At 34.5% G+C, this 14,976-nt stretch overlaps 2 protein-coding genes across 2 annotated transcripts; both read left to right on the top strand.

Annotated features, from left to right (window-relative positions):
* Positions 1 to 1,022: 1,022 nt before the first annotated feature.
* LOC132307887 (salutaridine reductase-like) lies at positions 1,023 to 3,164 on the top strand. The gene is made up of 6 exons (XM_059805757.1): positions 1,023 to 1,071; positions 1,390 to 1,485; positions 1,585 to 1,828; positions 2,078 to 2,152; positions 2,369 to 2,551; positions 2,655 to 3,164. Exons 2-6 carry the CDS (start codon positions 1,448 to 1,450, stop codon positions 2,763 to 2,765), a joined length of 651 nt encoding a protein of 216 aa, XP_059661740.1. The 5' UTR covers positions 1,023 to 1,071; positions 1,390 to 1,447; the 3' UTR covers positions 2,766 to 3,164.
* Positions 3,165 to 12,424: 9,260 nt separating this feature from the next.
* Positions 12,425 to 14,016, top strand: LOC132310397 ((+)-neomenthol dehydrogenase-like). Its single transcript, XM_059808572.1, has 4 exons — positions 12,425 to 12,788; positions 13,014 to 13,088; positions 13,342 to 13,524; positions 13,639 to 14,016. Exons 1-4 carry the CDS (start codon positions 12,507 to 12,509, stop codon positions 14,014 to 14,016), a joined length of 918 nt encoding a protein of 305 aa, XP_059664555.1. The 5' UTR covers positions 12,425 to 12,506.
* The last annotated feature ends 960 nt before the right edge of the window (positions 14,017 to 14,976 follow it).

Here is a 14,976-nt window from a genome sequence, read left to right on the forward strand (position 1 = left end):
ACCTTGGCCAGAGATGTCATTCAAGCAAATTGCCATGTCAGTGAGTATGCTTGCTTGGGCTGGTCATTTTCTTCAGTTTATGTTATTTGCCACAAGAATCGAAGGAGAGGAAGAGGAAGAATAAAGCGGAAATGGGTCGAGAACTATCGACGCCAGATATCTTGATTTGGGTATGCAAATTGGCGGCAACGACAGCGCTGTAGAGGGACTCGATTGAAGGCATAAGCAGGGGAGCCCAAGTGGGTACGGTGGTCAGGACCTTGACACCGACGGCGGTGATGAGCGTTTCCGGGTAACATGCGGCGACATTGCAGCCGATCCGGGTGGCGTTGGGCACGGTGGTTACGATCTAGATCTTGGTTTTGGCCAGAATTTTTAACGTGGGGCGCATGAACATGTGCTGCATAATCTGAACAAATGCTAAACAAAATTGCAATCGAGTACTGACCATAAAATAAAATAAAAGTTAATAATAACTACAATTTAAATTCATTACACTACAATTGTGCGACTGCAACCATGCTATGACCAAATTTATCAAATGGTGACATTCAGATTTTGCCTATAAAGAGTAAAAAACAGAATTAAAAAAAACTCATTTCATCACGTGATATTCTCTTTGGAGATCGCACCACCTACCACGTGAGGTGCACAATCCGACGCCAGAGAGACTTATAAAAATAAAAAAGTGGATCAAAAACCTATTTCTTTAAATCTCTCTCTTAGCTGGCGAAATACATCTGTGTCTCCATTCGTCAAACTAACCAAGAGAATGGTATTGCCCTTAGGTGAGACCCACTGCAATGATGCGTCACTGTTTAATTTTCTCCTTATTACTTATATTACAAGGCATTATCACCATTTATATATAATAATCCCTTACAATTACCACTCTCTCATTCTACTTCACTTTGCTCTTTCTATCCATCTCTCTTTGAAAAAAAAAATTTCTGTGCAAAAATAATTAAATGCTTTCTTTTATTTTTTGATGACAACTTCAAACCTTTCAGAGAACTGAGAAGAGTCGTACTTGGTTTATGAGTGCAACTCAAAGTCCTATTTTTGTTTGAGGTATGTTTCAATTTGAATTTCAGCACATATTTGATCAAATTTATTCAAAACCATTTTTTTTTTTTTTTTTTTTGATTAAGTTTCAATTTGAATTTCAGAACATATTTGATCAAATTTTTATCCAATCTTCATTTTCTTTTTCTCAGGTAAGTTTCAATTTGAATTTTAATCGAATATTCTTTTTCATTTTCTATATGAATAAATTGTATGGTTCACACAATTGCATTAGTTGTTTTGTTGCATTTGCAACTATTGAAGAAATTGAAGCATAGAAATTTTTTATGGACAAACTCACCTCACGTCAGCTTAAATGGGCAGATTCTCACAAAGTGAAAATCATTCAATATCAACTCACAGCTCTAGTTTTTCATCAGAAATGGAAGAGACCGCCAACAACAGTTCAACAGAAAAACGGTATCTTCAACTCATGACTCTCATTTTATGCAATATGTTAAGGTAACATGTTTATATATATATGTATACATAATCTTTAGCGGATCACTGTTATTTCAGGTGCGCTGTGGTTACAGGAGCCAACAAAGGAATTGGACTAGAGATATGCCGACAGCTAGCATCTAATGGAATTGCAGTAATATTAACAGCCAGAGATGAGAAGAAGGGTATTGAAGCTATTCACAATCTCAAAGTTTCTGGCCTCTCTGATGTGTTTTTTCATCAACTTGACGTTCAAGATCCTGCCAGTATTGCGTCATTCGCGAAATATGTACTAACTCATTTCAAGAAACTTGATATCCTGGTGAGAAACAAGATATTCCTTATGAATTACTAAGTCATGACTTGGCTATTGCTATTATATCAAGAAAACAAATTAATACCAATATTATACATTCAGAATGGACTTAGCATCATGTATTCAATTTGATAACATAAAAAGCTCGAAATGAAAAAGAGTTGAATAACACTACTTTGTGATGTGTACGTGCAGGAATATCAGGTTATCTGATTAATTGCTAATGGGTGTTTTGTGGAACAAACTTATTTACAGGTCAATAATGCAGCAATTGGTGGAGTTAATACAGATCACGAAGCAATTAGAGGCTTCAAAGAAAGATGGGAGATGGTAAGTATTAAATAGCTTCCCTGTTACAGTCCTTATATATCAAATAATTCCTATTTTAATATAGAAAGGATATTTAAAACACGGTTTGTTTTTAGGAAGCAGTAAATCCAGGAAATGTTTAAAGTAAACTCTTAGCATAGTCTGCATTAGTCTTTACAGAACAATATGATCAATATTTGGTTGAGTAGCAGGAATGATACTTTCTGATACATGCAGGTGAGCGATGAGAATGCCCACTTGTTTGAGAATATCATAAAGCAAACTTATGAGATGGCAAAAGAGTGTCTCAACACAAATTATTATGGAACCAAAAGAGTAACTGAAGCGCTTCTTCCTCTCCTGCAACTCTCCAATTCAGCAAGAATAGTGAACGTATCCTCATATTATGGGCAACTAAGTGTAAGCAGACACACCAGTTTCATGCATGTCGATCCGGTGAAGGAACATAATAAGACAATAACCTCTAATTCTTTCCTCTCCTTTTATTTTTGTTTTGTTTCAGTGTATCAAGAACGAGAAGGTCAAAGAAGAGTTGCAAAATGTGGACAGCTTAACCGAAGAGAAAATAAATGAGGTTTTGCGGTGGTTTCTAATAGATTTCAAGGAGAATTAGTTGCAGGCTAATGGGTGGCCCCTTACAGTGTCTGCTTACAGAGTTTCCAAAGCTGTCATAAATGCGTATACTAGACTTTTAGCAAGAAAATTCCCTGATTTTCGTGCAAATTGTGTTCATCCTGGATATGTCAAAACAGATATGAATGACAACACAGGAAACTTGACTACAGAGGAAGGTGCCCAAGGACCTGTAATGCTGGCTTTGTTGCCTGATAATGGTCCTTCCGGATCCTTTTATGATCAGATGCATCCATCCGTGTTCTGATTTGAAAACGTAAAATCGCGAGTTTCTGAATTGGGGAAAAATATCATAATCGTATGCATGATATTGTCTAGTTGTACTTCTTCTTGCTATTTGAAGGGTTTGGAATAAATAAGCAACTTTGATTAGTTTCTACATATTTCTCTTCTGTGTGTTACAAAATCATGAAAGAATATTGTATCCGGGATGAAGCATTTAGGGACTTCATGAAGGAGTTATGTGTTACAAAATCATGTGTTAAAAATTAACTTCTATGCAGGTCAATAATGCAGGACTTCATAGAAGGAGAGGGTATGGTAGGTATTGCTGCTACCTGTCGTAGATATTTATCATGTAGGTCTGCTCTATATTGATAGCTAAATCTTGTGTTTGAGGAAAAGTATATTTAGGGGTATTTGAAGTAAACTCTCGCTACATTGATCTAAGCAGCATAAGAGGATTGAAGTTTGTGGCAATAAATTCATGAATGTATGTCAATTGTGTTAGAGGATTTATTTATTAAGGGTAGTCTAGTCTTTTACTTCTTTTTTTTTGGGAAGGTAAAAGGTTATATTAATAAGAAAAATGTACAATAAAGCCCAAACGACAAGCCCAAACAGACGAACCAACAGTGGCCCATTCAACAGTTGATGAAGACATTAATATTCTAAGAGCCCTAGAATAGATATGTCTAGAACAACAATTCATCCGGTGAGCGTTGTGAGATAAGGCAGAGCCTCTGGTGGTCAATCTGGTTCCGGCGGCGGCCTGATGAAGGACTGAGGCAGATCCCACTCAAGCAAAAGCCTCATTGCAGTGTGCGAATCCTTTACAGTCAAGGAGGTTAACCTATGTTTCACCAAATCCATGGTGAGATTCAGTGCCCTCGTTTGTGTTCTTTTTTTGTTTGAGAAGGCCATTTCATTGCGCTCCATCTAGATCTGGTTGACTGTGGTGGGGAGAACAAATTTATTGATTGAGTTCTGCAGGTTTCAGCGTCTCCAAATGATGAAATTGCTCCAAGAAGAGGGTAAATCGCGAAGTTTACACTTTGATTGCAGAAATCTCCAAATTGGGTTAATGAAGGAGCAAGAAAAGAAGATGTGCTCATGGGATTCTTCAACCAATTGGCAAAAAAGGCAAGATCTAGACCCAATGAAAGATTGCATACATTTTCTATCATACGTTGAAAGGCGATTTTGTAGAGCCAGCCAAAGAGTAAATTTGCAGCGAGGAATGGAAAATGAGTGATAGACTAGATGTTGCCAGTGCTTTAGTTGATGGTGGGGCATAAGCCATTCTATAGTGTGTCTGAGAGAGAAGTTACCCGAGGGTAAAGGGATCCATATAGTGGTATCTGTTGCTGCAGATGGAGGACTGATCAAAAGGAGGTCTTGGAATTGCACTTTTAGTATTGGCGGGAAGTTCCAGCCCTCATTCCCACTAAGTGAAGAGAGACGCTGTCCAGGCAAAATAGGCATGTTTTGTATTAGATCCGGTGTGGCTTGGAAGTTGAGTGGGCCAATAAGGGAGCCAATTGTCTTCCCAGAAGTAGGTTCTGTTTCCATTACCAACTTGCATTCTAACTATATAGCGAACCACACCTCTAAGTTGCATGAGCTTTTTCCAATTGCTTGAACATGAATGTGGAGTATTCATAGTCCAAATTCATCTTCCACAAATGAGTTGTGTCCTAATCCATTAGGCCCAAAGGTTGTCCATGCGTTCTGACACAACATTCCATAATAACTTAAGGCAAGCAGCAGTATTTGAGACTTCAAGATTTCGAAACCCCAAACCTCCACAGTTTTTAGGTTGACAAACAGCATGCCATGCAATCTTAGCCCTCTGAATGAGAATTCATTCCCTTTCCAGAGGAAATTCCTTATCAGACTATTAATCTTAGAGATAACTGACTTAGGCAAGATGAAAATGCTTAGCCAAAAAATTACTATGCTATAAAGTACAGATTGGATAAGTTGAATCTTGCTCACGTAGGAGAAAAAACTTGATGACCAGTGAGTGATTCTTCTCGTAACCTTTTCCACCAAGGAAGAACAATCAGTAGCCTTAAGTGATGTAGAAATTAGGGGTACCCCAAGATATTTCATAGGCAGTTCCCCACATGCGATTCCAAGTAGAGCTTCAATCTCAGTAGTGAGTTCAAGAGTGACACCAGACACAAAGAAGTTACTCTTAGAGAAGTTGATACTAAGGCCAGAGAGCATAGTAAAATGATCAAGCGCCCTTTTTAGGATATAAACTGATGCTAAATCTCCATAGGAGAAAAGAAGCAAGTCATCCGCAAAAATAAGCTAAGAGATAGCCAAGTTCCTGCACCTTGAATGATACTTAAAGGAGGGACTGTCTACAATAAATTTTTTAGTGATAGATGTCAACACTTCCATGGCAACCACAAAAAGAAGTGGTGAGATTGGGTTCCCCTGTCTCAACCCCTTCACCCCTGGAAAATGGCCATGGAACTCACCATTAATAGAGATAATAAAGGAGGGAAAGGTAATACACATTTTCACCTAATTTACAAAGATGCTTGGGAAGCCAAAGAGAGTGAGTGAGTCCAGCATAAAGTCCCAACCAACTGAATCAAATGCCTTCCTTATATCAACTTTGATGGCACATCTAGGAGGAATGAGATGTCTGTGATACCCATGAAACAGTTCCTATGCAAGGAGCACACTGTCACCAATGTGTCTACCCTTCACAAATGCATTCTGGCAGGGATCAATAATAGAAGGGAGGACTTTCTTAAGCTTGTTAGCAAGGCACTTGTAGATAGTGTTGCAACATGAGATAGGGCGAAAATCATTAAGTGAGGAAGGGTTAGGGACTTTGGGAGCCAGAGCAATATAAGAATTATTTACTTCCCTAAGGAGATGCCCATTGTGAAAAAAGGATTTGATATTTGCTATAATGTCATTTCCAATAATAGGCTAGGCCTTATGTAAAAAATGGGCATTATAACCATCCAGCCCAGGGGATTTTTCCTTGTTGAGAGCAAGAAAGAAAGGTTGAATTTCAGTATTCGACGGGATAGAAACAAGATCATCCAAATAATGCTGGGGGAGTGATTTAGTAAAGAAAGGTTGAAGGTGTGCAATCCCAGGGTAAGGGGGGTGGGGATGACCCCAAAAGTGCATGGTAATGAAAGACAATCTCTGCATTGATAAGTGGACCCTGATCAATGAAATTCCCATCCCAGTAGTTAAGCAGGTGATCTTTTTCCTGTTAATTGATGAATTGAAGATTTTAAAAAAATAGGAAGTGTTGCTATCCCCTGCCTTCAACCATCTAACCCTGGATTTCTGTCTGATAAAGAGCTCCTTAGCAAGAGCCAGAGATGAATAATTTTCCATAAGGTCTTTCTCCACCAACTTTAGGTGTTCATCCATAGGGTTAGAATCCAATTGCTCCTGACAAGTAGAAAGTGCAAGCTTAACCTTGTCGACCAATTCAGAAGCTTGTGAGATCTCCATTCTGCACCTTTGCCTGAGCAGCCCCTTAAGTGCCTTTAGCTTTTGAACAATCTGAAACATGGTAGAACCTTCAGTAGGGGTGGTCTAAACCCCTTCAACAGTAGGGAGAAACTAGGGATTGTCAATTGAATAATACACAATATTTGATTACTCTCCAATTCAGCAGAAGAGTGTCTTAAAACAAATTATTATGGAACCACCTGCAACTCTCCAATTTACCAAGAATAGTGAATGTCTCCTCCGTTTACGGACAACTAAGTGTAGCTAAACACACTTTCTTGCTAAATTAACATTTTAGGCTATCTGCACCAGCCTCTTCAAATTTTACCTTTCTAAAAACACCATATCAGCTTTTTCAAGAGTCACATCAGCAATTCCAAGAGCTGCGTCAGCAGTTTTCGCTCTCCAGAAACATGCACTTCATCAGGCTCTCCGAATTTTCGCTCTTCAAAAAAAATAATAATAAAAAATTAAAATTAATTATTTTTTTTTTCAAACTTTTCCTAAACGGCTATATTTTTAACGGCTATATTTTCTCAACGACAATATTTTTCAATCAAACAATATTTTTGTAAATTATTAAAAAAACTACGATTGATATTAGAACTTGAAACAATACATTATCTATTATGGATTAAAAAAAAAAAATAAACAAAACAATTAAAAATAACTTAAATAATACAATATCCTAAATTGAAATAAGAAAATAAATAAACCAAGGATTACAAAATCCTATAGGAACTTTGGGGCGGACTGTGAATTCAAAGATGCCAATATCTCATTTTGTCGTGCAATAATCCAAGCTTTCCCCGCTTCTATTGGTGCCGAATTTGGATCTGTTAACATGAGCTCCTTCTCTTCAAGTCTCTGTTTCTCTTTAATCTCTAGCTGCCTTGTCTTCTCTTTTTCCATTTTTCTTACCTTTCGTGCCACTTAGGCATCCTGCATTTTTTCCTGACGACTCTCAAAATGGGTGGTGATATTATTAAATTTCAAAACGAATGAAGTTTGCAATTCATTCGCTGAATTAATTTTTGCTCGACGTTGCTTCGCCGCTTTTCTTCCTACTGGTCTTTGTAATTGATATTCTTCTACACCGGGTGAATCATTTTCCCCTACGTTTGGTGATTCTTCAGTTGAAGCTCCATCTGTCGTGGTTGCATGACTTGACGGAGTAGATGGTAATGAGTGCCCAACAGACTCATTAATGTCAAAGTCAAATCCACCCCTCTTCTTCGGCTCTTTTTTCTTTTTTCCTTTTCCTACTTGTTCGGCACAATGCGAATTCCATTTATTGTTATGCTTCAAGATCTCCCAGCAACTTTCTAACTTAAATTCACCATCTGTTTGGCTACGAAACAGGCCTTTAGCTGCTATCATCTACACGAAAAAAATAACAAAAAATTAAAAGCTGACTATTTAAAATATTTATGAGTTATATTTAAACAATAAATAACTCACCATATCATCACTGCTGAAGCCGCTGGGACGATTCATTTCTATGGTAGTCATGCAGCCGAAAAATTTGCTGATTTTTTGTTGGATCACCGACTAACGATTCATCAAACCTCCATCCTTTCGCTCAGTTAGAACACCAATATGTTGTTTATATTGTTCCAGAATTCGCTCCCATAACTTCTGCTTACTTTGGTCTGCCCCCGTAATCGCATCAGAGGTAATGGACAACCACGCCCAACATAAAGCTTCATCTTCAGTCTCGATCCAATTATTATGTCGGGTAGCCGGTTGTTTTGACGGGGGTTTTGAGTTACTTGATTGTGGAACACTAGTACCACAATATTGATGAGAAGTTTATGATGGTTAATAAGAAGGTTGGGAAGGTTGATGAGAAGGAAATTGAGAATCTTCTCCATAATAATTGATATTATCTTCGGAAAATGGCAAAAACTCATCGTTTGATGGGTTGAATTGGGTGTTGTAATAATATAGATGTCGAGGATCCATGGAATCGAAATGACTTTGAAAATAATAGCTAAGATTGAGAAAATAAAAGAAGAACTAAGTTGAATGGTAGATAATAGAAATGTGATGAGTGATGGTAGGAGTTTGGGTATTTATAGACATTTTAAAAATTTTAATTTAATTTAATTTATTTTTTTTAATAAAGTTAAAAAATTTGAATTTTTAAACTTTTTTTTTAAAATTATAGCCGTTAAGGCACTGTTTGGTACTGTAGAAACAGTGCTTTAACGGCCACATACACTATTTGGCCTACACGTTTAAAATTTAAAGCAAAAAAAATTAATAAAAAATCAAATTTGAAGGGAAAAACAAAAAAAAAAAAGGTAAAATTTGAATTTTTAAACTTTTTTTTTTAAAAATTATAGCCGTTAAGGCACTGTTTGGTACTGTAAAAACAGTACCTTAACGGCCACATACAATATTTGTCCTACACGTTTAAAATTTAAAGCAAAAAAAATTAATAAAAAATCAAAATTTAAGGGAAAAAACAAAAAAAAAAGGGTAAAATTTGAATTTTTAAATTTTTTTAAAAAAAATTATAGTCGTTAAGGCACTATTTGGTATTGTAGAAATAGTGCCTTAACGGCCAAATACACTATTTGGCCTTACAGTTAAAATTTTAAGCAAAAACATTTAAAAAAAAAAAAAAAAACAAATTTTAAGGGGGAAAAAAAAAAAAAAAGGTTTTTTAATTTATTTTTGGCCCAAAAATTTTTTTTTTTGGACAAACAATGGCTAAATAATATATTTTTTATTTAATGAATTTTATTTTAATTTTATTTTCCTTAAAAAAGCTCAAAAGAACCTATTTTTAGCTATTATTTAAAAAATAATAATTCTGCCAAACAGGCACTGTTTGGATACTGTTCCACCATTATGTAGATGAGACAAAATAAGTAGTCAATACGACGCCGTTTTTGAAGCAGAAAAAACAAAAAAAAAAAATGGGCAGCAATCGCGGGTCGGCTCCCTGAATACTGTGAGCCGGTCCGCGATTGCTACTGGACCCCATTCACTTTAGCTAGCCCATTGGAGAAGGAATCACAAGCCGGCCTGCGATCGTTACTGAACCCCATTCACTTTAGCTAGCCCGTTGGAGAAAGAATAATCCATTTGGCTAGCTGGAAATGGGCTTAAGCTAGCCCGCTGAAGATGGCCTCAGGTGAAGGAACAGAAAAAGAAGATTTACATGGAGTGCAAAAATAAGATTTACAGATAGGTGTTGTCGGCCAACTTTAAGAATATGTCACTTCAACCCAATAAAATAGATAAACTTGGCATCAGTATTACGTGGGTGCTTACCTCATTGAGATATATAAAGCTACAATTTTTTATAGAACATAGAAAGATTTGTTAGGATTAGATCAAGATACGGAAAATAATAAAATAGAAGATTTGTTAGGATTAGATCAAGATACGGAAAATAAAAAAAGAACGAGAGATCAAAAAGCATCAAATTTAATAAAAAAAATGTAAAACCACCTTGGGACATGGGCCAAAACAGCATGGGAATTAAGTGCGGGAATTAAATAATTGACCCATTATCAAATAAAGAGAAAAGGCCAAAACAGCATGGCAATTATGTATGGGCAAACTCATCTCGTGACAGCTTCAATGGTGCTTAAATTAGGGCCGATTCTCACAAAGTGAACATCATTCAATATCAACTCGATCACAGCTCTAGTTTTTCATCAGAAATGGATGAGAGCACCAACAGTACTTCAACGCCAAAAAGGTATCATGACTCTTATTTTTTACAATATGTAAATACAAATTATTCATACACAACTTATATATATATATATATATATATATATATATATATATAGATATCTATATTAGAAAAATCAACGTGCCATGCACCTTTGATTATTATTATTTTTTTTCATAAATTACTTTAGATTCTTTGTGCAGTATAATGAAGAAGTCAACCAAAAAAAAAAAAAAATTGTATATCTAACATCATAATATTAATAAACTTGTTTAAGTCATGTTTATATTGTGTTAAATACTTAATCAAGTGACTTTAATAATTAGAGATATATTGAGTACCACTCATTGTGAAAAATATAGTACAAGAAAGAAGAAGAGATTAGTAAATTAAGCTCAATTGAATAATACCAAAGTTGCACTACTATAACTCCTCTCCAAAGTTAGATTAAGAAAAAGAGGATAAATCATCAATAATGACTTCAAGAAGCCACGAAGGTCTTACCTAACTTGTGCCACTTTATTGCATAATATGAGACACCAAACCAACTAAAGACCCAAATTAACTTTCAGCATAACTTTTATGTCTTCAACAACAATGGATCAGATGTCTTGAGGTAACTCCTTTATTTTCTATCACCTTTTCAATAAACCAACTAATATTTGAAAATTAATTAATTTTTTATTAAAAAAAGAAATGCTATCAAATTCAAACTACAAATTTTATTACAAACTTTAAATAATAAAGTTAAAAAGTATCTCCATAAACACCAGCATTAGAAAACTTGAATTAGTCACCCTAAAAGTTTTTGATATAATTATGTACATTAGTGAATTATGATGTAAGGTGTACCGGCTAATTGTAAAGAATCTAAACACACCTGAAATCCTCCTAATTACATGCATGTGAATCTAGCCCTTAATCATATCTAAACCTATGTCATTTCACACTTGCATGCTAGGCAAGCGAAATTTCTTTTCTTTTCTTTTTCATAATCGTAATTTTTGGTAGAAGAGGTGTTTGAATGTGAATGTAACTCCTTAATTGTTAAAACTTGGTATATATGAAACTTACATAGGTTTGAATTTTTTCATTTATTATAATTAATTACACATGCCATGTCCAAAATTGTAAAATATGCTAACAATTTATATATACGGATAAAAATGGCACAACTGTTGACTTTGATAATGAAAGATATATTACTGAATTGGTTATATCTACTATCATTTATTTTTATTGAAAAATAAAATTTCAATTCTAATTTCATTAGAGAGGTGATTTAATTTAATTATGTAACCATCAATGTGAACAACGAAGGAGAATAGGAATTTGGTTTAAAAGGTGTTTGAAAGTAAAACTAATTCTTTATCAACAATAATCTATCCAGTTTTAAAAAATATTAGTAATTTGTTTAGTTTACAAGGGTGTTAAAATATATATAATACTTTCTCAAGTCCAATACAAAGAGATATATATGTGTGTAATATACACACACACATGATAGTAAAAGAAAAAGAAAAAAAAACCTGAAACTCATTGGGTGATGCATCATTGAGGCCAGTCAAGCCACCATCCATATACTGTGTTAGATAACCCTAAAATTGCAAACATTTAGTACAATAAGGAATACAGAGTTAGAGTTTCATATGAAGATTTCTAATAGTATTTTTGTGAAAGAGGTCAATGATTGGATAACGTTAAATAGAGACAATCAGGGAGTGTTCTGCTCTTTTTATTCTTTCTTTCTGAATGATTTCTGTAGCTCTTCGTTAACAAGATTCAATCAACAATTCCCAAACTTCTCGTCTTTGTTAATAACCATCTCCAGACCTCATTTTGTCTTTCTTCTATTTCAATGTTTTTGTGCCAAAACTTCCTATTGAATAAGTCATTTCCTGACTTATATATAACCGTAACACAATCTACCGATCAATGTGCAACTTTTGCTAAACATTTGTATCCCTTAAAAAAGGAAAGTCATGAACGTATATGTCACTTGAAGAAAGGAAGTAATGTGTAGTTAGATCAGTATAACGAAACGTTGCATGTTTCTAAATTAAATTATTAATAACAAAAATTTAATTCAAAAGATATTAATTCATTGTTTTATTTGAAATACAAAGTAATATAAAATTGTTAAAAAATATATAAATAATAAAAAATGTTTAAATTTCATATTGTCAAAGTTTCTGTCCCTTGGGAAGCGTGAAAACCATTAATTTTTTTTTTTTAATTAAAATAAGTATTTTAAAGTGTATATAAATATTATACATTCGATCCACTTTTATTAGTAGTATAGATATATATATGTATGTAAAATCTTCAGCGGATCACTGTTATTCCAGGTTAGCTGTGGTTACAGGAGGCAACAAAGGAATTGGACTAGAGATATGTCGTCAGCTAGCATCTAATGGAATTGCGGTAATATTAACAGCCAGAGATGAGAAGAAGGGTATTGAAGCTGTTGACAATCTCAAAGTTTCTGGCCTCTCAGATGTGTTTTTTCATCAACTTGATGTAAAAGATCCTGCCAGTATTGCTTCATTTGCGAAATATGTACAAACGCATTTCAAAAAACTAGATATCCTGGTGAGAAACAAGATATTCCTTATGAATTAAGGGCTTGGCTATTGCTATTATATCAAGAAAGTAAATTTATACCAATATACATGGACAATGGTTCAGTGTATTCAATTTGATAACATACAAAGAAATGAAAAGGAGTTTAATAACAGTACTTTCTGATGCGTTGAGGAATATCAGGTTATTAGATTAATTGCTAATGGGTGTTGTGTGGAATAAACTTATTTACAGGTCAATAATGCAGGAATTGGTGGACTTGATACAGATCATGAAGCACTTGGAGCCTTCGAAAAAGGATGGGAGATGGTAAGTATTAAATAACTTCCCTGTGACACTTTTTATCGAATAATTCCTATTTTAACATTCAGGTTGTTTTTAGGAAGCAGTAAATCCATGAAATGTTTAAAGTAAACTCTAACTGCATTAGTCTTTACAGAACAATATGATCAATATTAATTGCTTGGTAACAAATTCATGTACATATATCAACCAAATACATATATATTTGTTCCTGATGTCAAAGCAGTTCAGCAGGTATGAAATTTCCTGATATATACAGGTGAGCGATGAGAAAGCCCACTTGTTTGAGAAAATCGTAAAGCAAACTTATGAGATGGCAGAAGAGTGTCTCGAGACGAATTATTATGGAACCAAAAGAGTAACTGAGGCACTTCTTCCTCTCCTGCAACTCTCCAATTCAGCAAGAATAGTGAACCTTTCCTCATTTTTTGGACAACTAAATGTAAGCAGACACACCAGTTTAATGCATGATTATCTAGTCTAGATAAGGAAAAGAAAGACATGCAATAAGCTCTAATTCTATTCTCTCATTATTTTTTGTTTTGTTTTGTTGCAGTTGATCCACAATGAGAAGATCAAAGAAGAGCTTCAAAATGTCGAAGGCTTAACAGAAGAGAAAATAGATGAGATTTTGGGGTGGTTTCTAATGGATTTCAAGGAGAATAAATTGAAGGCTAATGGGTGGCCCTATACAGTGTCTGCTTATAAAGTTTCCAAAATTGCCATAAACGCCTATACGAGAGTTATAGCAAGGAAATTTCCTGATTTCCGCGTAAATTGTGTTCATCCTGGATATGTCAAAACAGATATTACAGGTAACATGGGAAACATGACTCCTGAGGAAGGTGCTAGAGCACCTGTAATGCTGGCTTTGTTGCCTGATAATGGTCCTTCTGGTTCCTACTATAATCAGATGCATGCTTCCACCTTCTGATATAAAAAATAATCTGCAAGTATGTGAGTTAAGGGGAAGATATCATAATCATTGGTGAATGATATTGTCTAGTTATACCTGCTTGCTATATGAATGGTTTGGAATAACATAAGCAACTTCATATTAAATTTTAAGTTTGATTGGTTTCTACATTTGTTTCTACCGTGTGTTATAAAAGCGTGAAAGAATACCATATCCAATATCTACTGACTCGGATTGTCACGGGAACTATATGATTCGTTTCTATAATTTCGGCATGAAAAAACTATACACAAATGTTAATTATTCAGATAGAGAGCATCTGACAGTATTTTTTTCATTTTTTTTTCCTAATTGGTACACATGCATTCCTGAAACAATCTTTAACGGCACTTAAAATAATAACACTACGTTGAAAAACCAAACATGATTTTCAACTAACTAGTTCACATGGCTAGGTCTGGAAGATTACATATACGAACCGCAAGTAGAGAGAGTCTATGTTACAATGTAGTAACATTATCGGTGCGCCAAGGCAATTAACAGAATGTCACTCTTATTATAGCATTTCACATCATCATATGAAGTAGATTATTATTGAATGATATCGCACCAGATGTAAAATCAGGCCTCAAGCTAAAAATAAGATAAAAAATCAGACAACAAACAGATCAACGTTAACTTCAGTTTCAAAATAAAATACTACGAAAATCATAAAACAAACAGAGCCATGTTAAATGACAAATGAGATGAATTTCGATTTCATACCTTCGAATTTCTTTTACTATAATCATACGTATATAAATTACTTTATTAAATCTGATCTGTAAATAAATTTCTCAAATGCAATTATGAACCAATTAAACTTTGATCAATGATATTATTTAAATGACAGGGTTTGGCAATTGAATACACAGAAGAAGAAAAAACAATCCTTTATTCAAACATAGCTACACTGGAACTATTGTCTTGTGGTACTTA

The sequence above is a fragment of the Cornus florida genome, unplaced genomic scaffold (genome assembly GCF_030987335.1).
Source record: "Cornus florida cultivar Cherokee Brave unplaced genomic scaffold, ASM3098733v1 CherokeeBrave_3.0.0_Hap2_Chr05, whole genome shotgun sequence".
Taxonomy (NCBI): domain Eukaryota; kingdom Viridiplantae; phylum Streptophyta; class Magnoliopsida; order Cornales; family Cornaceae; genus Cornus; species Cornus florida.